General features: G+C 47.9%; 1 protein-coding gene across 2 annotated transcripts in view; it reads right to left on the reverse strand.

The window, feature by feature from the left end:
• The window catches only part of Grik4 (glutamate ionotropic receptor kainate type subunit 4), a 305,772-nt gene that overhangs the window by 86,023 nt on the left and 195,624 nt on the right, over positions 1-24,125 (reverse strand). For both annotated transcript variants that reach the window (XM_036193270.1, XM_036193271.1), the window contains 2 exons: positions 16,301-16,453; positions 15,457-15,561 (listed from right to left, as the gene is read on the reverse strand). In XM_036193270.1, the coding sequence (XP_036049163.1) occupies positions 15,457-15,561; positions 16,301-16,453 (258 nt within the window). The remainder of the gene's footprint in view (positions 1-15,456; positions 15,562-16,300; positions 16,454-24,125) is intronic.

The raw sequence follows: 24,125 nt of genomic DNA on the forward strand, positions 1-24,125 counted from the left end.
TATGCATCAGTCAGTCTCTGAACTTAGCTCACTCAACTATGAAAACTATGACAGAGCCGAGACATACATTCTAGAATGAACCCCAAGGGCCCATGCCTTGTAGCGGGTGCTGTTGGGAAGTAGGAGAGATTCTAAGTCATGAAGCCAAATAGAAAGTCCAGCTCCCCCCTCATTCTTGTTCCCTTTGTGACCATTGTCATGATAACTTTGCTCACCCTACATTCTCTGCTATGATGGATCAAAACTGGCCCCACGCAGCAATGGTTGATGGTCAATCAACCACAGGTGAACCTTTCAAGACTGTGAGCCCAAATGGCCTTTTTCTCTTTAGAAGTTGATTGGTCCAGGTGTCAATGATAGGAACGGCAAGCTGGCTGGTATAATGGCTTTCAGTGTTCCTGGGTAAGCAGCTGATGGTGTTTACTGAGCCATAAGCCATGGGGAGGTAGACAGCATAGGACTGTATCTGTAGTGGGACAGGTCAGAAGTGAGCAGACGTCAAGATGTCTGGGATCAGGTTCTACCTCGCTGGTCATTTACTGTGTGACCTGGGGAAGTCGTTTTTTGCAACCTAAGATAAGCCTCATCTTCCTGCCCTTCTCCACTTATGGGGATCACCTGAGGTGATCACAGGTATGACAAAGTCAAGGCCAATCAAATGCAAGTTCTTCATAGTCTAGTTCTTTCCTTTCTAAGATCACCCAATGTTTTGAGCCATAATAATTTTTTGTTTGTTTACATTCAAGTTCCGAGTTCTAACTTTGGCGTTCTCATTATGAAGGATGCTTATGATAAAATAGGACCATCTATGAGCTTCTCCATATGGAATGGAGAAGTGGCACTCAGGTGTGAGACGCCAAGACAGGAGATCCCAGGGATGACCTGAGATGGGTTGGAGTTCCACAGCCTTGGTGGTACAGCTCTGCAACTTGACGGAGCTCAGACTAAGGGGGCAGGGATATGGGTTCTCATCCACAGAATCCATGTAAAAGAACCCTAGTGTGGTGGTCCATGCTTGTAATGGGGCAGCACCAGGGAATCAGAGGCATGCAGATCTTTAGGGTTTGCTGTTTAGGCAGCCTAATCAGTGATTGATCCCCCAGTCTCCGTGAGAAACCCTATCTCATACCCCAAGGACAACAGTGCCTGAAGAATACCTGAGGTTGAACTCTGGCTCCCACACACACATGTATGTACACCCTACCCAACACACACACACACACACACACACACACACACACACACACACACACACACACAAATACCATCTCAAACTATAAGTAATATCAGCCTCCATGATGAGCACCTGGTATATGGGAATAATGTTCATTAGCATAAAGTCCAATGTCTCTATTCACATAACAGCTTATAAGACACAAGAGCAGTTTGGGGTCATGTGAAAACCCCAGACTGAGAGCTGGGGTGACCTGGAGAACAAAGAGAGTTGCTGAAGTTGACCAAAGGCTTTATTTGCTTAGTTAGCCACAGAGTACACCCAGCTACTCACTGGAGCACTGGAGTCCAGAATGCTGCCTAAATTCCAGGGCAGCAGCAGTGCCCGACGAAAGAGACCAAAAACCAGTGCTGGGAAAGCTAGGAAGATCCACGACAATGCACTCTGCCAGGACTTACGTCCACCTTCCATTCATTTTGTCTAGTACACAATCCTATTAAAAGGTGGCTACCATCCATTTGCGAGTTATGAAATCAATTGAGTGGGGCAACACCTGCACTTACAAAGTGAGATCTCTTATAGAATGGAAAAGGGTGCAGTCCATGAGCAGGGGTAATGAATACTGCACAAGTTTGGGTTTGGGTTATGCCTATATGGGTATGCATACATTCTGAATTGCATCATACATGCAAACTATGTTCAGAATATGCAAATGCAAATGCACATCATCAGGGATTTGCATAGCTTGCCTGTCCACTACTCTTTCATCAGTACCTAGCATTCTGTGGACAATAAGTGATGTTTAATAAGTATACTGTTGACACCCATGAACTCCTAATATTGGTTACTCATTGTAACTAAAGGTTAAATTATTAGAAAATTTTGTCAACCAGTACTTTTGGGCATTCCTCCCATGCCAAAGCTCTGGACTGAACATTTTATTATCTCATTTAATCTTTCCAACAACACTTCAGGGAGAGTCTGCTTCCATCCTCATTTCACAGATAAGAAAACTAGGATTTGAGAAGATTCAAGCTCAGACAGGACCAGCACAATAGCATGCAGTCCCAGGATATTATAATCTCCCAGGCTGTGGATATATAGGTCAACATATGGCAAATATTTGAATTGTTAGTTTACCCAGCAGTATTGGCCATAAGCATTCCTACTGGAGAGCCCACATCCCATCCTTTCCCTGCTTTTGATTCTGACTTAATGTATGTAGAAAAGACTATCTAAACAAAGCCCCAGGAAAGAGAGACCAGGCTATTGTTGAGAAGTTAAGATTTGGCTTCTTGGGCTGGCTTTGCTGCTAGCCCCCTCCTTTGTTTGAGCCTGGATCCCTAAAGCTGCATGTCTGTCACTCTCTTAGAAAGGGCTGCCCATCCCTGACTGGACCACAGGTTCCCTACTCATTCGCTGACAGTGCTCATCACACTTGGAATCACACAAATCACACCTATGCCATCATCTCTATCCTGTCCATTTTCCCCACCAGATCTTTCACTCCTTGAGAGACAAGAGCCCTGCCCCAATGCCTAGTGTGGAATCAGCACTTGCTAAATATGTGAGTGTGTGGATCAGTTCTCCTTTTGCAGCTTCAGCTCCCAGGCTGGTGCCTTGTTTACTGGGGGTGCTCAGTAAACTCTGTTGGGTTAAATCATCTAGGCAAGTCAGTGCATTTTAGTCTTCAGTGATCATACCTCAAAAGAATAATGTAGGCTAGCCTCTTCCAAAGAGTTAGAATTATCAGGTGTAGTTTTTTCCAAGTGCCTTGAAACTGAACCTGGGAGAAAGATGGGTCTAAGACTGGCCACAGGGACCACCAGAAGAGCAGCTGCTTGGGCACAAAGATGAAGCAGATGGCTATTGAACGTAAGTGGTGACAGAAAGAACCTTCCTGAGATGGAATGTGCTGTCCCTGCATGTAGTGAGTTCTCTGACATGAAGCATTTAGGTAATACTCTTCCTCATGATGATGTGTTTGCAGTAATCCAAGAAGCCAGTTCAACCATTGGTCTACAAGGCTTTTATTATGCCATCCATCCCACACCAGGAGTGTAGGACATTGGTTTTACCTCTATATCAGGGCAGCCAGGAGGAAGGCAAGGCCTATAGGGGACTTGGACATGGTAAAGAAGGAAGAGAGCAGGACTATGGAGCAGTGACTGCAGAGAAAGGCCCTGCAGGAAGGAATACTCAATATTCCCAGGGGCTCATTCCTGGTCTTCTCTCCTGGCTGAGTCTCTTACAGCTGATTCCCATTTTTTGTTGTTCCTCTGATCTATGTAAAGCTGCCACACACATTAATGTAGGGAATAGCAAACCTTTGCTCCCAGGTGCTGGAGATATCTTTCTATATGCTGTGAATGTGTTGCTCTGATTGATTGATAAATAAAATGCTGATTGGCCAGTAGCCAGGCAGGAAGTATAGTATAGGTGGGACAAGCAGAGAGGAGGATTCTGGGAAGAGGAAGGCTGAGTCAGGAGTTGCCAGTCAGACACAGAGGAGGCAAGTCATGTGGATAAACATAAATAAGAATTATAGGTTAATTTAAGTGTAAGAGCTAGTCAATAATAAGCTTAAGCTAATAGCCATACAGTTTGTAATATAAGCCTCTGTGTGTTTACTTGGGTCTGAGTGGCTGCAGGACTGGCAGTAAGGGAGATTTGTCCTGACCACTGGCGGGCTGGGACACAGGAAAACTTCAACTATACCCAGGACAAACACAGGGTTAGGTTCCTGTGGGCTTCTGATCAGAGCATTCCTATCGACCCATCAGTATTTAACCTTATTAATTTATGCACCTCTCTGGTTACCAATGCCTCATCTAATTCATATTGCTGATTCACTAACATGTATAGTCGCACCATAGGTCAGGCTCATAGGGAGCTATGGAACATAGGTTGTCTCCATAGAGCAGAGCATGGCACAATTTTTCTTGTGTATACGAACATGGGACAGCATGTCTGCATTGCATTGTAGAAGTTAGTTTAAACAGGAAAAACTACTAGGGGAAACACACGTGAGCACACGTGCACTAGAACACTCAATAGTCCATGAAAAAGACACTTGTTGACAATCTTAGCACTGAAACAACAAAGCAGAACATTGCCAAGTTCAAGATCAGCTGGGAATGTGCACAGAGTGAGTCAAATTTTTGCCTCTCCACTTGTCTGCAAAATTGTTTCGAGTATTGATTTGGGATTTGCAAAAAGATTTCATCAAGCAATCAAACTTGCAAATACGGATCTCACAAATAATGAGAATCAATTAGACTTGTCTGTACTGGGCTATTTGGCTTTTAGCAAGCTGTGATTAGATTTCCAGTGGTGATTTCAAGCCTCTAGGATGATACAGGATTTGATCACCATCATTACTGCCCAAAACCCCCAAACATGGCTGTTCATGGAGAATGTGGTGAGTTGGGCCACCTCTGGTTACAGAAGGCACCCCAATGATGCTCTCACAGGTTTAATGGACTCCTCATCTTTCGGGGATTCAGTAGTAAAACTTCTCATAGAAGGATCAGAAGGGTGCCTGGGTCTCCTATCTATTTGGACAAGGACTAAACAAGCTTAAATGTTTCTTTTGCCTATATTCCAGCTCCATGTCTTTAAAAAAAAAATAAAAATCTTTCTTTTTCTTTTTTAAGACAGGATCACCTAGCATAGGCTGATACCAAACTCCCTATCTAACCAAGGATGACTTTGAACTTCTGATCCTCCTGCCTCTACCTCTCATGTGCTAGTATTGCAGGCATGTACCACTATGCCTATTTATGTGGAACTGAAGAAGAAACCCAGGGCTTTTATGCATGTTAGGCAAACACTCTATCAACTGAACAATATCCCTAGACACCGTTTTTCTGTTTTTCTGAGACAAAGTCTTGCCCTGTAGCCCAGACTAGCCTTGAACCTGTTTTGTAGCTCAGGCTAGCTTCGAGGTTGTGGTCCTTCAGCCTTACCTCCCCTGTTTTACAATTGTAAGTCTAGGCCACTGTGCCTGGCTTCCCTCTCTAACATAATTGGAAACCTTCCAGGCTGTCTTCCAGGTACTTTGGGGATGACCCATTGGCCTTTCCCACACTGATACATGACAAGGACATGGCAGAGCCAGCAAATAGGAATACTCCCTTGCTCTCCTCTCTGCCTCCCAGAAGACTGGAGGCATTTCAACACGAACTGCTGAGGAATCGGTTGGAGAGCTCAAGCATGCTCAAGATGTTTCATCTAAGAAAATTATGGCCCAAGAACATGCCAGCCAGGCCATGGCAGCTTCATTTGTTCAGCTCACCAGGTAAGGAGTGTCTTGGGAAGGCAGCTGCGCTGGTACCTCGACTCTGAGCTCTGAGTCCCAGGTGCTAACTGAATGAATGCTTTCAATAAAAGTCAGAGGAAGCTGCTCACTTTCCATCTTGATGCTGAAATCAGGACAGCACCTTGGCTTTCAGCCTGGGGCTGGGACCAGCCTGTCCCTAGCTGGGTGCAGGCTTGTGGGTAGGAAAGAGCCTATGCCTGGGCCTTGCTGCACTCTTGGAAAAGGGGGAATGTTTAGCATGGAAGTATCTGCTGCTCTTCACTTACCAGTGTGCCATGCTGGGTGGGCCTTCAGGATATTATGGCTTCTCTCAGAAGTAGCCAGAACTCAGGTTCTCTTGCCTTTACACCCATCCATAGCCACCACAAAGTAGGGCTGAAGGTCAGAGAGTGGGCCGATATAGAAATAGAGAAGTGGGTAAGAACCAGCTGGCTGCCTGCCTAGCATGGGCTGGTACTCACATGCTTTCTTCTAGGGTTGTGGGACTCCAGCAGGAACAACCCCACATGTTGAGCCTTCCCCTCCCCCCATGGCTGTGTCCTTCTCTCTGCCCTGAACCAGGCCAGAATTTCCAGGAGATTAAAGGGAATATGACATAGACAGAGAGATATATAGTTAGACATTGCCATGTGAGACAACAGAATTAAAAATCACACAGTGTAGAACTCTCAAAGTACAGCTATAAACAGCCGTTCATCTTGTTCTCAATAATTTTATGATACCCAAGAAGCAGAAATCACGACGATCCTGATTTTACTGAGGAAAATGGGAAGCGAAGTTAGGAACCAGGAGTGTGGGGCTCAGCCCTGACTCTCTGTTAGACCACATCACCTGCGCCATTGGCTAAACTCCCCGACCCTCCACAATCCACCTTGCTTCTTTCTCCTGACCCGCCTGCCTGTACCCCAGCCTCTGGCCCTGCTTGCTTTCCATTTTGAAGAGCTGGCTGCCGCAGGCTGTTTCATGGCACTGAATTAGCAGCTCCCTGTCTTCCTGCTCCCCCCTGCATGAGCTGGCTGAAGGGGTGCAGGAAGTGTCGCCAGGAGCTGGCAGACTTCCCCGGGCTGATCTCAGGCAAAAAGCGTGATCGGGCACATGACAAGAAATAGATTTCAAATGCAGCACTTTAAAATCTCGCTCCTTTGCCCAAAACCAGCCCCCTGTTCAAAAATGTAAGTACCTCTTAATTTGTTTGCCGCCTGATGTGTGAATAAGCCTCTGCAGCCACTGAATTTTTCAGCAGAGCCGATAAACAGGAGTCCCTGTGCTTTGGGGGAAGAATCAGATGTTCGGGGGACCAGAGATGCTGGAAAAGATAGCAAGCACTTTAGGATACAGCCCTCAAAGCCAGCTCATCTGCTCCTTGAACTTGTCTCCTTGGGGCTGCTGGGGGAACAGCCGGAGCATCTCTCCTGAGAGAAGGTATTATAGAGCCTTTTCATGAGTACAGGGACCTGTATTGAGTGCAGGAAAGTGGAAAGGGTAAAAGAGATGAATCAGTGTGGTTCCAGGGACCTTTCAAATCAAAAATGTAAATGCCGTTCGTTGCCTCTAAGAGGTTTGGCCCATGGAATCTCTCTTGTAAAAGGAATAAGAAAGTGAGTGGCTTTAGAAAGCACTCAGGACTCTACCCATAGTTCCTGGGGCTCTGATGCCCTGTTGACTCTGAGCTCCCTGAGACCCAGAAAGCACACTTGTATGGCCCCAGTACAGCTACCTCTCCAGGCTCCATGAGTACTGAGTCTCATCTGCTGCCATACCCACTCTCTGCTAGGCTAGTCCCTAGTCCTGGAAGGATGGTGGTGAGGAGATGCCATAGCAGAGGAGAACACTGACAGAGCAGAGGTGGCTGGGCTAGCCTTCTGAGTTCAGAGACAGGAGTCAGAGTGACCACGGCAGAAATGATGTAGGCACAGGTGGGATTCTGAGGCAGCCTGTATGTCCAAGGCCCCCATCACCCATCACTACTGGGGCAGAAAGTAGAGTAGGAGAGGACAGGACAGACCACTTGCTCGAAGGACCACACCCATCACTCTACATGCAAATGGGGTCACGAAGGGCTTCCAAGCCCTGTGAAATGCTCCTACATCACTGGCTTCCTGGAGAGCTGGCCTGAGTGACCTGCTGCTCTAAGAACTGATGCCATTCTAAGAGATGGTGTCGACTGCTTCCAACTCCATGCCAATTCTCCCTCTCCTCGTTCCTTAATTAAAAAGAAGAAATAAGTGACTTCTCAGTCATGTTCAAAGCATCCCCGAGCCACCTCCCTCTATGAGGAGCTGCAGCCTGAGTTTCCTCATCAAAGGCAGGGTTGGCTCTGGGGGATGGCAGCCCCTGTGAGCTCCCCAGCTGGCCTGCTCTTATAGGTCTGTCCCCCGTGCTGGGGAGCTGGCACTCGGGGCCGCTGATTTCCAGCAATCAAACCCAGCTCCAGCGCCCTGAGCCAGGTCTCAGCAAAGACAGCTTCAAAGGATCTGCATATTTATGGTAAACTCCTTCCTCAAATTGAAAATGTATTAGACAGTGACAATCACGGGATCCTCAGAGCTGCCTCTCCCACTGGCAAGCCCTTGGAGCGACAACTGTTCACTTAAGGACAGAAAGAACTGGAGCCATCCCAGTTCTCCCTCAGAGTAAGAGGGACTGGGGACAAGGGTGTCGACCTGAACAGGACCTCTCTCTGAGACCAGAACACCCTCTACATTGTTCCTCAGCTGCCACACACAGGCAGTGTGTGTGCAGACTCACTGACAGGCGAGGCATAGTAGGGTTTTCTGTTGCTCTACATTTGATTGCTTTTGAAATGGGAGATGGGGTCAGGAGGCTAGAGGAGGTTGTGAACCCCACCAGGTCCTCTCAGAGGGACAGAAACCACTTCCCAGTCGCCTCTGCTGCTGATGGCTGTAATAAGAAATTCTGTTGCTTCTGCACCCCCAGGGGTGCTGCAGAGCTAGCTTCAACTGCCAGCACTGGGGGATCCTAGACGTCCCAGGAAAGTGGGCAGACCCGCCTCTACAGGTGCTGCTCTCAGCAAAGATGGCAGCTAGAGAGAGGAGTGGAGGGAGCCTGACCTTTGTGGCAGTGAGTGACCTGCAGGATCTTCAAGAGCTTGGCTCTGGGTTTCCTTCTAAAGACCCCGAGTGACCCTGTTTGCAAGAGTGCCTTGGATAAACTATCTCATCCACCCTCCTGCCTCTGTTTAGGAAAGTGTTGAAATCATTCCTGAAATAAGCCCTTTGAATTCTGAGCTCGTGTGTCTGTTTGGGAAAATAAGGCTATCAGACCACAATACGACTTTCTTGGCACTCTCCAGGCCAACCCTGTCAGTTTCTCCATTTCTATAGAAACAGAGTCAAATGGATCGGCTGTCCCAGGGAAGGCTGGCTCGGGTCTAGTTTCTATGAAAAAAAGTGTACACACAAAAAGCAGAGTGCACTGCTAAGGAATACAGCAAGTTGAGTAACTAAATGGTCCCGAAGCCCAGAATTCAGAAGGAAGAGGACATTTGAAAAATAAACTCCAGTAAGCAGGCTAATGTGGTAAAGGAGAACTGAGGATTCAGTCTGAGGTGATAGACTCCCATGGTCTCTGCATTCTATCTGTAGTCTTGTGCATTGCAGAGAGCTGACAGCCAGCAATGCCTTCTTGGTGAGAGAGTGGTAAGCCATATTCTGTTGGGAACAGGTACAGCCCACTGCTCAGTGAAGGATAAAATAAGTGGTGTATAATCAGAGTACTCTAAGGCAATTGCGGGCTGCAATTTCACCCCCTAAGATCATCAGCTCTTAAATGGAGTATGGCTCTTTTATCCTGCATTCCCAGCCTATGACAAAGAGTAGATCTTAAGAAAATTTTAGGCTAATTCAGGAATGGAAAAATGAACGAGTGAAGTAAAAGCAATCTGCTTTTACATATCTGAAGAGCTGGCAAGGAAGAGAAATCAGACTATTCTGGAATATTCCATAGGGCAGAGTTAGGAGGCAGAGGTTGACCCAGTACCTGGAGGAAACGGAAATGTATCTCTGGCTAATTCTCCAGCCCCGGATGGGCTCACAGGAAGGCTGCAGGTGTCTCCTTTGTGTCCAGTGCAAACTGCTCTTGCATTGGATTAGAAGACTGACTGAGAAGGTCAAGGGTGTTCTCTGCCTCCATGTTCTGGGTAAACATCACATAATGGAAAGGCCCTGGGTTCTGAGGAAGCTGGACCCAGACTGGGTTCTTGAGCATGCCATGTCCCACCTAGGCGAAGAGGGACACATTTCTTTATCTCTCCATCTTAGTCTTTTTACCTACAAGATGAGAGAGCAGCTTTCATGCCAGGCTGATAAAAGGATGCAAAAATTAAATATATACGTACACCACCCAGCACAGTACATCATGTAGGCGACAATAAATGTTAGCTATTACGATGATGTCAGGAGAGCCAGCTTTGCACATAAGTATAGCCAGTCAAACATGGTGCTAGTTAGAGCTATTTTCAACCATCCTTGGATCTTGTGAGACCAAATACGAGAGGTTACCATCATCACTGCACACAGAAAGAAATTGGAGCCCACTCCGCTTGGGATACACAGTGAACCAGTGGGGGAAAGGCAGGTCTGCATCTTTAGTTAGGGTTGTCAAACCCCGAAGGCTTAATTAGACCCTGTTAAGCCATTTCCGATCCTCAGATGAAAGGTGTGCTCATCTTATTATAACGCTAACAACATCGCTCAGGGGATGCTCACAGTCTCTGATCTTTCGACGAAGTTAAATGAAGGAAATTACAGTCTTCTAAAGGCATCCTTCCTCTCCTTCTAGCTTCTTTCGAGGGGGGGTTCTCCCAGACAGCAAGGGAGACAAAGCACACCTGTGGGGGAGGGGAGCGATGAAAAACACACACACACACACACACACACACACACACACACACACACACACACACACTGTGGTTTGAGACACGGAGGGATGGACTCAGCCAGTGTTGTTGACTCCTATGCCTATAAATAACAGAAATGGTTCAGAACGCCCCCTACAGAAAAACATAGGAAACACATTCTTCCAAGCGTACTGTAGTGGAGGCTCCCGAGATGGCAAACACTCTCCATGCAGAATCAAAATAGTCATTTTTTAAAAAACGGTAAAAACAACTAACTCTGAGTTCTGAAAGACTATTTTTAAAATGGTAAAAATCCTTTAATCAGCTACCGGCAGGAAATATGGTGTTTCGTTCATACATTTACCAATTATAGCCCACTGGGTCCCTGCATGATGCTTTCTAAATAATCAAAACCAGCTCTTAATAGTAGTCACCCAGACAGGAGAGAAAAGAACAGAACCAAATCCAAATGAGAAGTTGTCATAGAGAAAGCCCATCCCAGCGGGGTGTTAGAACCAAGCATCATTCTGAATGGTGGCAGCTGGTGGCAGAGCAAGAGACCAGAAGCAGGGGCTCCGACTGGAGAATGTCAGGTACCCAAGAGCAGGAAGGGAAAAGTATAAGAGCAGCCCAGAACATGGGTTTTTGAGTTAGACCAACTAGAGCATGAAATCAGTCTTCCCAAGTTCTTGGAGACAGTAAAATTTGGAGAGTGTGTGTGTGTGTGTGTGTGTGTGTGTGTGTGTGTGTGTGTGTGTGTGTGTTGTATGCATGTGAGCACAGCTATGTGCACCCCTATGCACACATTTGATACATACATCAGGGACTTTCTCTGTAGATCTCTGCTTTATTACCTTGAGATATGGCCTCTCGAAGAATCTGAAGTCCCTTTCACATTACTGACCAGTCAGTGAGCTCTAATGATTTACTTGTCTCTGTCCCCCAGAGCTGAGATTATAGTCTTGCATAGACATGCCCAGCCTTTTCTGTAGGTACCATGGACTTGAACTCAGGTCCTTGGGTCCTCATGCTTGCAGAGCGAGTGCTTTTTTCCCACTGAGTTTGCAGTGTCTTATTGATGAGCTGGTCTACCCACTCCTTAAGAGGAGGAACAACCTGGGCAAAGCACCATGTGGAGTCTGCTACACAAAAGATTCCCATAGACCTTTCTTTTGCTCCTTGTCAGTTCCCTTCCTGCACGGACATCACCTTGGATGGAACTTCGAGAATATCAGAGCAGAGGTACTGACATTCCTCCCAACCTGGGAGAGAAGCCTAATTAGTTATCCCTGCTTAAACCACTTCTTCATCACAGGGAAGGACACCTGTCAAGAGGCAAAGATTGGGTGGTGATTGGGATGGGACCTGGGGACTGGCCCTAGAAATCTGCATCTGTGCATGCGACATCACGCTTAACTTCCAATTGGTACTCATAGCACCTAAACCAGACAGCAGCTGGACAGTCGCCAGACTTGTTGAAAAGCCGAAGTCTCAAGGAAGAGTCTCACTATCCACTTTCTAAGTCCAGTCAGGACTAAGTGTCTCTTAGGGTACCAAAGGTCACTTAATGGTCACTTGTGTGGCAGATTTCATTCAATGTTAACTCCAAACAATGGGGTAGGACATAGAGAGGTCAAATAAACAAAACAGCTCTGTTCATGGAACACGCTTCTATGGGTAGCCTGTGGTGAGCCCACCATTCTAACCACCCATGTAGCTGCTAGTTAACCTAACAGATTCCTAGGGCACACTAATGAAAACACAAAACGATGGAGTCTGGGGATGCACCTGTGTTTGAGAAGCCTGCTGTTTACCACTAGTGGGCACTGTTGACGCAGAGGTAGCCACCACCATGAAGAAAGCCCTAGGGCAGACCTCTGGGCTGGAAATGGTACCTTGTGGGAGGGGCTAATGATTTTAATTCCTTTCCATGTTATAAACTTCATACTTTAGGATTTCATTACTGAAAAACATTTTAACGGGAAAAAAAAAAGCCTTAATAGGTTGGGTTACAGCTTAGTGGTAGATTGCTTGCCTAGTATCTAGTATATGTGAGGCTCTGAGTTTGATCCCTAGAGCCACACAAACAAAAACAAACAAAATCTTTATTAAAATCATCTTCCTTATTTTTTATTGTATAATGTATGTCGTCTCCATCTCTGAGACCCATGTGAATGAACTTCCTCTAGTTACCATTTTTGCTTTTACAATCTCTAAAAAGACACACTATTTCAAGTTCCTTTGCTTTTTCAATGCATTTCTGAAAGCCATCTTGAAGGGGCTTTCACCAATGAAGTTAGTAAGTGTGCATCGCTTTGATCTGTGCATAATGTCTATTTGATCAGGATGCTTGTTTAGGGCCCAGTTCACGCATCTCTGTCGTGTTGGTTTGTGATCTTGGGAATCAAGCCCAAAAGTCTACTCTACCACTGACCTTTGCCTCCCTCCCTGCATATAGTTTTAATATCGATTTCCGTCAGTGTTTAAAGATACATTTTATTCGTTCTTTGAGAAATTCATACAGTGTGGTTTGATTGTATTCATCCTCCTTCCTCCCAGCTCCTCCCCAAAGCCAGCTTGACTGGCAGCTAAGATAGGAGGAGAATGAAGACAGAGAGAGGGAGTGAGCCCCAGCAGCTGTCTGTCAACTGGAGGGGGGACCAAGGGATAGGAAGTGCCACGAAGGAGGCACAGGAAGTGGGCTCTTTCTTGGATCATGGAAGGACTGATGTCCGGGTGGAGGTTGGCAAAGCCTGGGCTGGGGCTCTCTGGAGTAGGTCTGGGGTTGCCTGAGCAGTATGTTCTAACCATTCCTCCAACGCTGTGTTCATCCCACTCATATTCCTTACCCAGTTGTATTTTTCCTCAGGGAACTTAGCAGGCTGGCATAACGTTACAGATGTATTTTTTTTTCCCTGTCATCTGTCCCCTGCTCGAGCATATGGTGCACACAAGCAGATCTTCCTCAGATCTTAAGCCTATACCTAGAAGGGAGACAGCAGTAGGAGATGCTCAACAGGTATCAGCTTGAGTGAATGAATGCTCTTTACTTCAGATCCCCCAAGAAGACTGGGGCTCTGGGAAAAGTCTCCCCGACAATTTTCCTAGAGGCTGACAGCCTACTCATTCGGGGATGATGAGCCACAGGGCATGATTTGAGTTTAATAGTCCTAAATTGCAGCTCTCATTCTCTTCCTATTTTTTTCCTACATCACTTACTCTCTCCAGACTGTGAGGTCTCTTAGTGTAAAGGCTATGTCTGCTTTCCCAGGTCCAGCGTGATGTCTGGCACATAGCAGATGCTCAGTAAAAGATTCCATAGATAAATGAAGGAGCCACCCGTGGTTCCAACTACCTACCTGACCTTGCACCTATCTGAGAAGATGTGGGGAGTGCCACCATCCCATGCAGCTCCCATCCAGAGCTGGCGGTGCTGCTGACATTCAGCCCCCAGGCCACCTCCCCATTCCTGGGACTCCTTCCTTCTGTCTCTGTTCTCTTCTAAGAGTAACCCTCCAAAAAGTCACTGATGACGTAGAAAGAGCTAGTTCCCTGGAACCCATGTAAAGGTCAAGGGTCCCCTCTTGGATGCAGGGATGGTATGGCAAAAGACAGATGTAATGGACTTCTATGTTGTGGGTTCCATGAGGATCACCCAGGATACCTGTTGACCAGGTCTGTTCCTGGGTCTTGTCCTGAGCCTTCCTTCCCAGACTCCCATGGGATAAAAATCTAAAATGGGACTGTTAACAATTACCAAGGTGAGTTTTATACATAATTTATCACAATAGTTAAGGACTGGACTTTAGGCAGGGCGTATATAGATCCCAAACCAGTTCTGCCATGACTTAGTTGTTCAAGGACAAATCAGTCATAAAACTTACAAGTGAGGACATTGATAAAAAGTACCTATTTGTGAGCTAGAAAGAGGATATGTAAGGAAAATGATTCCCCTACAGTCTGGAGAAACTGAGTTCAGATGCCCAGCACTCACCTAAAGAGTGGGGCACAGTGGTGTGTGGCTACAATCCCAGCACCAGAGAACTTTAGAGGTAGATACTCAAAACCGACTTCTGGCCTCCACACATGTGCACATATACATGTGTGTATACATATGAGCACACATATGCACATATACATGAACACATACACCTCATGCAGAGTACCTATGCTTTTAGGGCAGAAAACAAATGAAATTATCTACTTTGTAGGCTTATATGAGCAAACACGTGCTACACTTACCATGGCATAAAGCTTGTGGTGAGTGTTCAACATAAGAGAGTAGCCACCACGACGGTGGTGAAGGTAAAGATAACGGTTCCTTTCTTGCTGGAAGGGTGGCTATTGAAGCTGTACAGAGGGACATTCCCTCACCCAACCACCATGACAGTTAGGAGCTCTTTAATATGCCTGCTACCTGCTCTAATTAGTGACTGATTTGGTCTTTCCAGCCTCTCCTGAGTCAGAGAGGCCTCTAAATAAAGGGAGTTGATTATTAGGGGATGGCAAGGATAGAGACTTTCAGAGAGATGCTTGAAGTGGTTGTCTCTGAGAGAGGATCAGAGAAAAGGGAACAAGAGGGCTTAGCAAAGGAGGAAGAAGCACACAGAGAACCAAAGTGCTCTGAGGGGCAGAGCATCCCTAAGGTGATGGGAACAGCAGCAGACAGGACAGCAGGGGAGGGCTGGACTGGAGAAGAGCAGGATGGAAGGGGCAGTCCATCCCAACACCAACAGCTGTCCTTGCCCATGTGGGGTCCATCCTTTGCCTCATCAGTGGTGTTCCTGGACTCCAGCAGGGTTCAAGGGTTGGGGGAATCCCTAACGCTTTCCATTGCTCCCAGAATGAGAATAATTCAATACGAAGAGGAGCTGAGCATTCCTTTCTAAGCAATACCTCTTTGTCTCCTCCCTCCACAAGGTGTAGTTGCCTCCCTCTTGAGATATTGCTGGCAGAACCCACATGGGCTGATCTAGGACCAGATAGGATGAGGTACCTGAAATTTGGGAGCTTGGATAAGAATGAATGAAGCCTGCTGGAACTAGGGACAGGGAAAGGACAAAGAGGAGACATCCATCACCTTGGCAGCAAAGGTAGGCTTACCTGCCGAAAACCATTCCTGGTGAACTGTAAGATTTTCAAGGCATAGTTGGACCTCTGGCCTTTGCTGTTGAATTCAATGTGGCCGGTGAGACCTTCCAATTCTACCTGTCCAAGAGAGAGTGAGTTACAGCACCAAATAGGCCCCACTGTATCTGGTCCCAAGCAAGCATCCCTCTTACACGCTACTTCACAGTGTTTGGAAACCCCTGTTCTGTATATTCCAAAGCCACATGAGGGGAGGAAAAGGGGGCCCACATCCAGTAACCCCAAATAGGGTAAGCCAAAAGGAGCCACCATGATGACTGGAGCTCAGATTCAGCTGTCCCTGCCCCTGGTCATGTGGAGGACTGTTACCAGCATTTTGGGGAATCTGCTGACCCTGGGTCTGCAGGAAGTCAGGATACTCCTGACTGCTTCCAAAAGTTTAAGACCCCACACATACCTTCTCTCTCTAGTGAGAGATATCATTTTCATGGGAGAAAAATGTAGAGGGAACTCTGGGGGGAAATGAGCATCAAGTTAGAAGTCTGCAGACTGAGTCTCCTGAGGGACCGTAGTTTCCAGCAGCATGGTTATCTCCCAGCTGTGCTGAGTCGTTCAGGGGCCAGATTGCAAGCCTGGAATTCAGAACCCCTTTCTAGTTCAAGATCCAAGGACTGTTGTCTTGGGAATAAGCTGGCTGTGGATTCTTGCCAAGTGTGTTAAGAACTGGAGAACAAATTGGGCCCAGGACCCACTCCATTCAGGTGATGTTTTAGCCAGGGCTGTAACCCATCAGGAAAGCCTGGTCCCCAGCATCCCATGCCCGAGGCTGCGCACAACCAGGCCTTCAGGCGCTCCTCACCATGCGCAGGTAATTCATGAGGCTGGTGCCATGCTGCCAGATCTGGGCCGAGCCGCAGGACAGGGGCTTCACACCAATCTCCTGGCTCCGGTTCAGTTCCTGTACTGCCGTCACCACAGCATAGACGGCGTCAAACAGCAGGGCTGAGGACAGCTGGGGGAAGCAGAGAGGGCAAGTGGCAGGGAGTACAGAAAGGAAGAGAAGAGGGGGACCAAGGGGCAGAGTATCCAAAGGCAAATAAAGGGGCACATTCACTGGCCTCTGCCCGCTCCTTCCTCTGGTCCAACCCGTGTCTGCCAGTGGTCCAAGTCTGCTTTCAAGAACTTTGCAAACTGCATCCTACTGACAAAGGCTTCTCTGGGTTAAAGCAGCAAAATACACCTTTGGACTCCAAATTCATTCATTCTGTCTGTTTGTCTGTCTGTCTGTCTGTCTCTGAAATAGCAACTTCCATCACTTCCAGGAGTAAATCCACAGGACAGGAGGCAAGGTTGCTAATCTTAGGAGGCCGGAAGGAACTTGGCCACACTACCAGGCAGGCTCAGGCATAGGTCCCTTCCTCCCTGAAGTCACCTATGAAACTGTTCCTTCCTACACAATCTAACTGTACCGTTCCATGTGAAATGTATGTGTGAAATGCACGGTGAGCTTAAAGTCTACAATTTTGTAAAATTCCATTGTTGTGACAGATGACAGGTGGGTATAAAGGTAGAAGCAGGACACCAACTGGGGTAACAGGAAGGGGGGCAGATCTAAAACCACAATGGTCCGTGGGGGTCTACATAGAGATCTGTCTAATGGGGCACTCAAGAAAGTATTTCATGGAAGAAGGCACATGGGAACTGAGAGCAGAAGGATCTGAGTGGACATGGAGGTGGGGAGGAGATAGGAAGTACAGAGGATGGGAGCACCAGAGCAAAGGCTAGGTGGTGGAAAATGAGGAGCATGCCTGGCGGCCATGGAGGGACAATGACTCTGCACACAGGCAGATGCCATGCCCTGGCGGGCCTCAACCTGCCCCAGCAAGAATACAGAGACTCTAAGTAGACCTTTGTGTCTCTCTCTTTGGCTATCAGATTATTCAAACCAGGGCCGCTAAGAAATTGGAATTTTTCCAAGAATCTCACGCTCACGTTGGAAGGAGGAGACGACTGTAGCCTGGTGCCAGCCAGTGGAGGAACGTGTCTCCTAGGAAGAGATTTCACACAGTTTGACAACTTGTCAGACTACCACCATGCAGGAGGGACTGGAGCCCGGACAATGAAGAAGAGTAGACCACACCATGACCAGGATTGCTTAGTTATGCATGCCTCCATCTACTGAAACCTAAACTGCATGTCAGGACCCCCCAATGGACTTGCAGGGGGGCTGCTGGCTTTCTTCGTTCCTCTTGCCAGTGTGGTCACATCAAGTACATCTTCCTCTCTTCTTCACCTTTTCTTGTCTGCTTAATTGGTCTGTTGAGGATGGGTGGCGGGACCTAGCTCGTTAGAGGTGCCAGAGTCCAGGCTCTAACCCTCACCACTCTGGAAGCACAGGGAGGAGGTCAGTGTAGCTACACTTACATTTTTATTTTTCCTGTTAAGCAGCTTCTGTTAGGCAAGAGGCATCTGTGTCCTTGTGCCACTGGCACCTAGCATGAAGCCTTCCTGGCTGGCCCCAAAAACATACCTCTTCTTAAACTTTTTTAAGACTTTATTTTATGTGGATGGGTATTTTGACTGCATGTATATCTGTGTACCCTGTGTGTGCAGCACCCAAGAAAGCCAGAAGAGGTTTCCAGATCCCCTGGAACAGGAATTACAGATAGTTATGAGCCATCATGTGGGTGCTGGGATGCAAATCTCAGACCTCTGGAAAGAGTAACCAGTGCTCTTAACCTCTAAGGCCAGCTCTCCAGCCCTGAAGATATATCTTGATTTGAATTAAGTCTTGACTGACATGTGCCTGATGAGTGATGTCAATGTTAGCAGGCTTTGTAGTGGGGAAGGCCCAGAGGACTGGGTGGCTGGAGACAGTAGAAACACAGCTGACTCTTGTGCCTGGGGAATGTACCATCCAGGAGGAGCTGCACAAGAAAAAAAGTCCTGCTCCGTATAGATGCCTCTGTGGTCAGCACTGTGTAGAGGGAGCTGGGGGACAGTTCAGAGGATGAAAACACAGGAGCACATGCTAGGAGATGGAATTGAGGAGCACTCCTGGAAGGGATGATGGGAATAATCACTGGATGTATAAGTTGGGGGCAGGGCAAGAAAGGCAGGCAGAATTCTGTGGAGGAAGACACTGAGGTGCTAGGGGGCAGTTCCTCTGCTGGTAGCATGATGCCTACCCCTGGCAATCAGTTCTTTCTCTTCCTAGCCGCTTGCTCGTCAGAAAACAGCTTTGAGAGGATCTGGAGAGCACGTCCCTGTGTGACAGTGTTCTCGCTCCTACCTTCTGTCTGGCCGGGCTCTAGGACACTGACCCCTCCAAGGTTGGAGAGAGGAAGGACACAGCCCTCCAGTCAGAGGACACAGAGCACCAGAGAGCAAGGTGTAGAGGGAAGGACTGGGGAGCACAGCTCGACTCTAGGTCTTCCTTTAGACGCTGAGTGACCCTGAACACTTTGCTGAATGTCAAGCAGCGATCGCTCTTATCTATAAAAGAGGCAGCATCCCAGCCTCAGGAGCCTGTAAAGGTCATCAGGTACGGGGTGAGCATTGCAGGGGCGTCCGTATAATCTCATATCCAGGGAGTTAGCAGTGCTCAGGAGAAGGTGATGGGGAACAGGAGAAGTTGGATGCTACAAAAGCCAAAAAGCAGACTGGACAGATGCGTGATTACATAAAGGGCTGTGGTCTCTAGCAGGCACTGAGTGTGCTGACATCTGATGATCTTTCCAAGCACAATCGCAGGGAAGAGCAGCCCGCAATCAAAAGTTACCTGCATTGCAAAGCCACCTAGCCAGCGTATCCCCTCCTCCTTCCCCCCTCTCTCCTTCTTTCCTCCCTCTCTCCCTTCCTTTCCTTGCTGCTTCTTTCTAATCTTATTCAGACCCTGCCATTTATCAGGCCCCATCTATGTACATTAACATCCTCCCCAGTCTACGCAGATACACCCAGAAAAGCCACAGAGTCCCCGCTGCCTCCATCAAATCTCCTGCCTTCCCAGTTCCATCTGATGTCATCTCTGGGCCGTGGCCTTGGGGCCATCTGTGACCTGAAGTCTGAGCAGGCAAGGGTACCCAAATCCCAGCCCCCAGGTTCCGTCCAAGAGTGGAAAACTGTACAGCACTGCTGAACTGGCTGAGCAGCCTCACTGCTCTGAGGCCCCTCTGCCCTGCCACTGCTCCCTGCTCTCCTCCACCCACCCACTGCCCTTGTCCTAGTCACCCGGCTCCTTCCAGGGAGTCGAGGCTAACCTGCTTAGCATCTGCTGCTGCTCCTCGAGCTTACACCTGTCCTGTCCCTTGTACCTCATGCCCCCCCAGAGCACACATGGCCCCCTCATTAATGGCTGCTCACATTTGCTTGCTGAAAGCATGTGTAAAAATGATGGATGCTGTAGATGCCCTTTCCGGCTCTGACCAGCATCTACCTGAGTGTAGACCAATGCTGTGAGCTTGTTGTTTTTGGCTTTTAGGCCATAAAATTATTTCATTGCTACTTCATAACTGTAATGTTGCTACTGTTATGAATCTGATGCCGAGGGCCTGTGGCACACCCCCACATACACCCAGTTCACCTCCTGGCCTTGTTGGTGGGCTGTCCTTGTGCCAATTAAGATGTGAACTATTAGCTGGTGTTGCCTGTCTAGACCCTATTTCTCCTGCTTCCTCCCATTTTGTTTGTGTTCTCTGTCCCCGTATTGTCATCAACTTCTGCTCCAGCTATGCCTGGGCCAACTGAGTCACCCATCCTCTGCTAATGTATAGCACAAAGTAGACCAGATCTGACCTATGAACCTGAGTGGAGGGCTGTGATTCTTGAGAGCATATTTCCTCTCCTAGAAGATGCCACCTTTCTTCTCTTTCTAGATGAGACTGTATCTGGATGCAACGCCTGGACCCACTGCAGTCAGCCTAGCTCTGGGTCAAGTACAGACTTGACACCAAAGATGACTGAGTAGAGAATGAGTGGGTCTGGAGTTCCTGCTACCTTCCCCTCAAGTCTTGCTATGCTGTGAGACACCTCATTGCATTTTAATTGGGTTCCTGCTACCAGCAACTAAAAGCATCCTAATTGGTATAGGGGACCCAGGGGTTGCCCCATCTCTCAAGGTAGTGCTGCTCAAGGTCCCAAAACAGGCCTGCAACCCATCCCCTCTTGAGGCCCCTTTCCTCCTCTGGAGGCTAGACATTGGTTCATGAGGGACCACGATTTCAGAGGAAGCTGGTCACACCATTGCTCCCCTCCTAGCACACGGTTCCACTCTGGCTGGGATGAGGTTTCCTTGGCTGATGATTTCTGTCTCTGTCTGCATGTCTGCCTGCTGCCCCTGCCTCTGTGTGTGTTCTGTATACCTGTGTATGTGTTCATATGCATGTGTACACATATATATGCACAAATGTCTGAGTGCATGCACACCTGTGTCCACAAGTGTGTCTTCTTCTATTTCTCTCTTCCTTCCTTATTTTATGAGACAGGGGTCTCTCTCTGAGCCTGAGACTCATCAGTTGGCTAGACTAGATGTCCAGCAAGCTCTGGGGCTCCTCTTGCCTCTGCTCCCCATAGTACTGGGGTCACTAGTAAGCAGTGACAGCCTAGCTTTTATGTGGGTGCTGAGGATTGAAACTTGGGTTCATATGCTTACATACCCACACACCCATCTCCCTAGCCCCGCTGACTTTCTTATTAGTACATTATCCAAATGCGGAGAGGCCAGTGTGTGCCTGTTCCCAATGTCCTTTGTCATCTCTGACTCCAGGGCCTTTGTGATCCCTCAGATATTTCTTGTAATTACAATTCAAGCTGGGGACATTGGGATAGGGACCAAGTGGGTAGGAAATTACCAAGGTTCCTATCTCATCTCTACCTACATATGGCCTTCAGAGAGCGACATAGGTAAAGTGTCCCCAAGGATATTGTTGAGCCTGGACTAATTCAAGTTAATACCCTGTATCCTGGAACATATTCTACCCCCAGCACAGTCTCCTTGTGGCCCTTCATCCGTCATATAGAAGCCTATATGTTTCTATAGGCTCCTGGTCATCTACCTAGGACACTTCTCATCTTGCTCCCTCCTGAGAATTTACTTCCTACCCCTCACTGCTCTTGCTAGTCTGCCCTGCTTGCTCATCTCTTCCCTTTTCTTTTCAATTCTCTTTTGCAAATCCCAGCTGCCAGGGAGTAAGACTCTGCCATCTCTGCCAGTCCGTCAGTGCCCTCGTGGTTCAGCTGTCCATGCCAAGGCATCTCTTCATTGGCCTAATTGCCTTCTCCCTCTGCTATTATCAACTAATTCCATGCTGGAAAGCACTTGGGCCACAGTCAGTGAAAAGTGGCTTGTGTCATAAAAGGCTTTGTCCCTGTCTCTACTTCTGAGCCCATTGGGAAGGGAAGGAAGACATTTCTGCTGCCCTTCTCCCTCCTTTCCATTTCTCATTCCTCCCGCGATTGACCCCTCCATCTTTCTGAGGCCTCCGCTGTCCATCGGTGCGGCTGCATGTCCGCCTCTCGGTTTTGTCTCTCTTTCCGCCGTCCCTGTCTCTTCCCAATTGTAAATCCCCTCACCGGCTCAGTCCTCATTTGAAATCCCCTCTTCTTTCTTGGCATCAACAAGCTGTTTGGCAAGGAACCCTCCATTCTCTTGTTTTCATATTTTCATTTGGTTCTTCATTGTTATTTTCTTTTGAGCTGGTTTTGCAAATTGTTTTGGGGAATGAAAGACGCTATAGAAATTAAGATGAATCAATTCTGACTCAGGGAGCTGTGGCTGGGTTCCCTTCCCTCCCTGAAATGAAAACAAGAATATCTTCTAGACACACACCTGTAACCCATACCATCCCCACAGCAGGAAGGAGTGGATTCACAGAATCCTTCTAGAGGCCCATTTGCAGATGAACCTCTGTAAGCCTCAACTCTGCTCCCCCAAAATCATATGAGGGCAGGGACCATTAAGATCCCATGGACTAGTTCTTACAATCTGGATTTTATTCAACAAAACAAACACTTAATTACAAACATCTGCTTTAGCCTAAATTCTAATTACTTAATATAGCCATCTGTAATTTTAATGATTTCCCACGATTTTTGTTCTTCGCGGAATGATTAATGGGAATGGCATATGAAACTAGTGGGTGTGTGTGTCCCTTCCCAACACTCCCTGTGCGCTGGCTTTGTCTCAGGCAGAAAGCGCATCTGTGGCATACCACTGGCCACCTGGACGCTTCTTGGCCAGGATAGGTGCACCAAGCTTTCTCCTGGATATCTTTAGCCCTGTCCTTCCTTTGTAACCCTACAATCTAGACTCCGCATTTGAGGAGCCCCACCTGGGATTGTGAGAAGGCAGGGAAATGGGGCAGCCTCTCATACAAGCCTAAGGAAGAAAGGGAAAGGACTCAAGAGTGGAGAGATGCTGTATCGGAACGAGAGGGAAACAGAAAGGCAGTTAAAGGGAGAGAAGGGAAGGGGGAGGTTAGAGAGAGAATGGAGGGGAAGACAAAGTCTGGGAGAGAAGAGGAGAGAAGAGGAGAGAATTGACATCCCGCAGAGGCAGGGGCCCTGCAGCCTTCTGTCACTCAGCACAGGAGACAGCCCACGCTCTGGCTTCCTGGATCCTAGTCCCTCACCTTCTGGCTCACTGCCATGAAAAGCTGGGCTGTCTGTGGTGAGAATTCCTGGGCCTCCAGGGAGAGGCAGCCCTTGAAAAGGTAAGCTGCAGAAGTGAGAAGGCTGAGAGGAATGTGCAAGAGCCGCCGCTGCCCCGGCTTCCCTTCCAGGCTCTTGAGGTGACAGTGTTTGCAACACCTTCCTTTCCTCTCGAGGCCATTGTGGAGAGAGGATGGCTGCAAAGTTCCCTACCGGGAGAAGCCAATGTAGGCTCTAGCCCTGACTGTACTAAAACGAGGCCCTTGGAGACCCCCACCTGTCACCCAGCTCTCCTGGGCCTGTTTTCTCATTGTCAGAAGGGGATGGCCGTCTTTGAACTGTTTCTAGCATGCCATGAGGAAGGAAAAAGTCCAAGGCAGGTAATATTATGGGATGTGTTCCAATGCCTAGGTAGAAGTGAACCTGAGTAAAAACAGACACCCTTCATGCTGACAAGAAGGCCAAAAGGGCCAGAAATGGGAAAGTAGATTTAAGGAGGAACAGGACCTGTGACGTCACACGGAGACTGACCTGAGTCTGAGTGAGACTCTCAGCTTGTTTGCACTCCAGCAGAACACTGTCTGCTACCCAGACCCTGGGGAGCCTAAGACCCTGAAGCTGGCATGGGAATACCTGCTGTAGGTAGCTTCCACGTGGCAGACCTGCCTCTTCAGGTCTTAAGAATGAGACAGAACATGCTCCTACTCTACTCAGGGGAACCAGACCCTTCTCCTCCTCCAGGTCTTGTACATAAAGCATGAACAGCAAGTCTCACACCAATTAATAACAGGGATACTCCGGGGAGTATCGCTTAGTCCACTGTATCACTGTGCAAATATCAGTGTGTGTACGCTTACACAAACTAGGATGACCATCAAGTCCCAGGCAAAACATTCATCTGGAATCACAGCTTGCTGTGTGGTCCTTAGCTGACCAACCCATTGTGATTCAGCTCCTGACTGTGTTTGCCTCCCACCTTCAAGAAGGCCTTCTCTAACCTCTGCAGACCTCCTCTCGGCTTTCAGCAGCATCACTGG

Source organism: Onychomys torridus, chromosome 7 (assembly GCF_903995425.1).
Source record: "Onychomys torridus chromosome 7, mOncTor1.1, whole genome shotgun sequence".
Taxonomy (NCBI): Eukaryota; Metazoa; Chordata; class Mammalia; order Rodentia; family Cricetidae; genus Onychomys; species Onychomys torridus.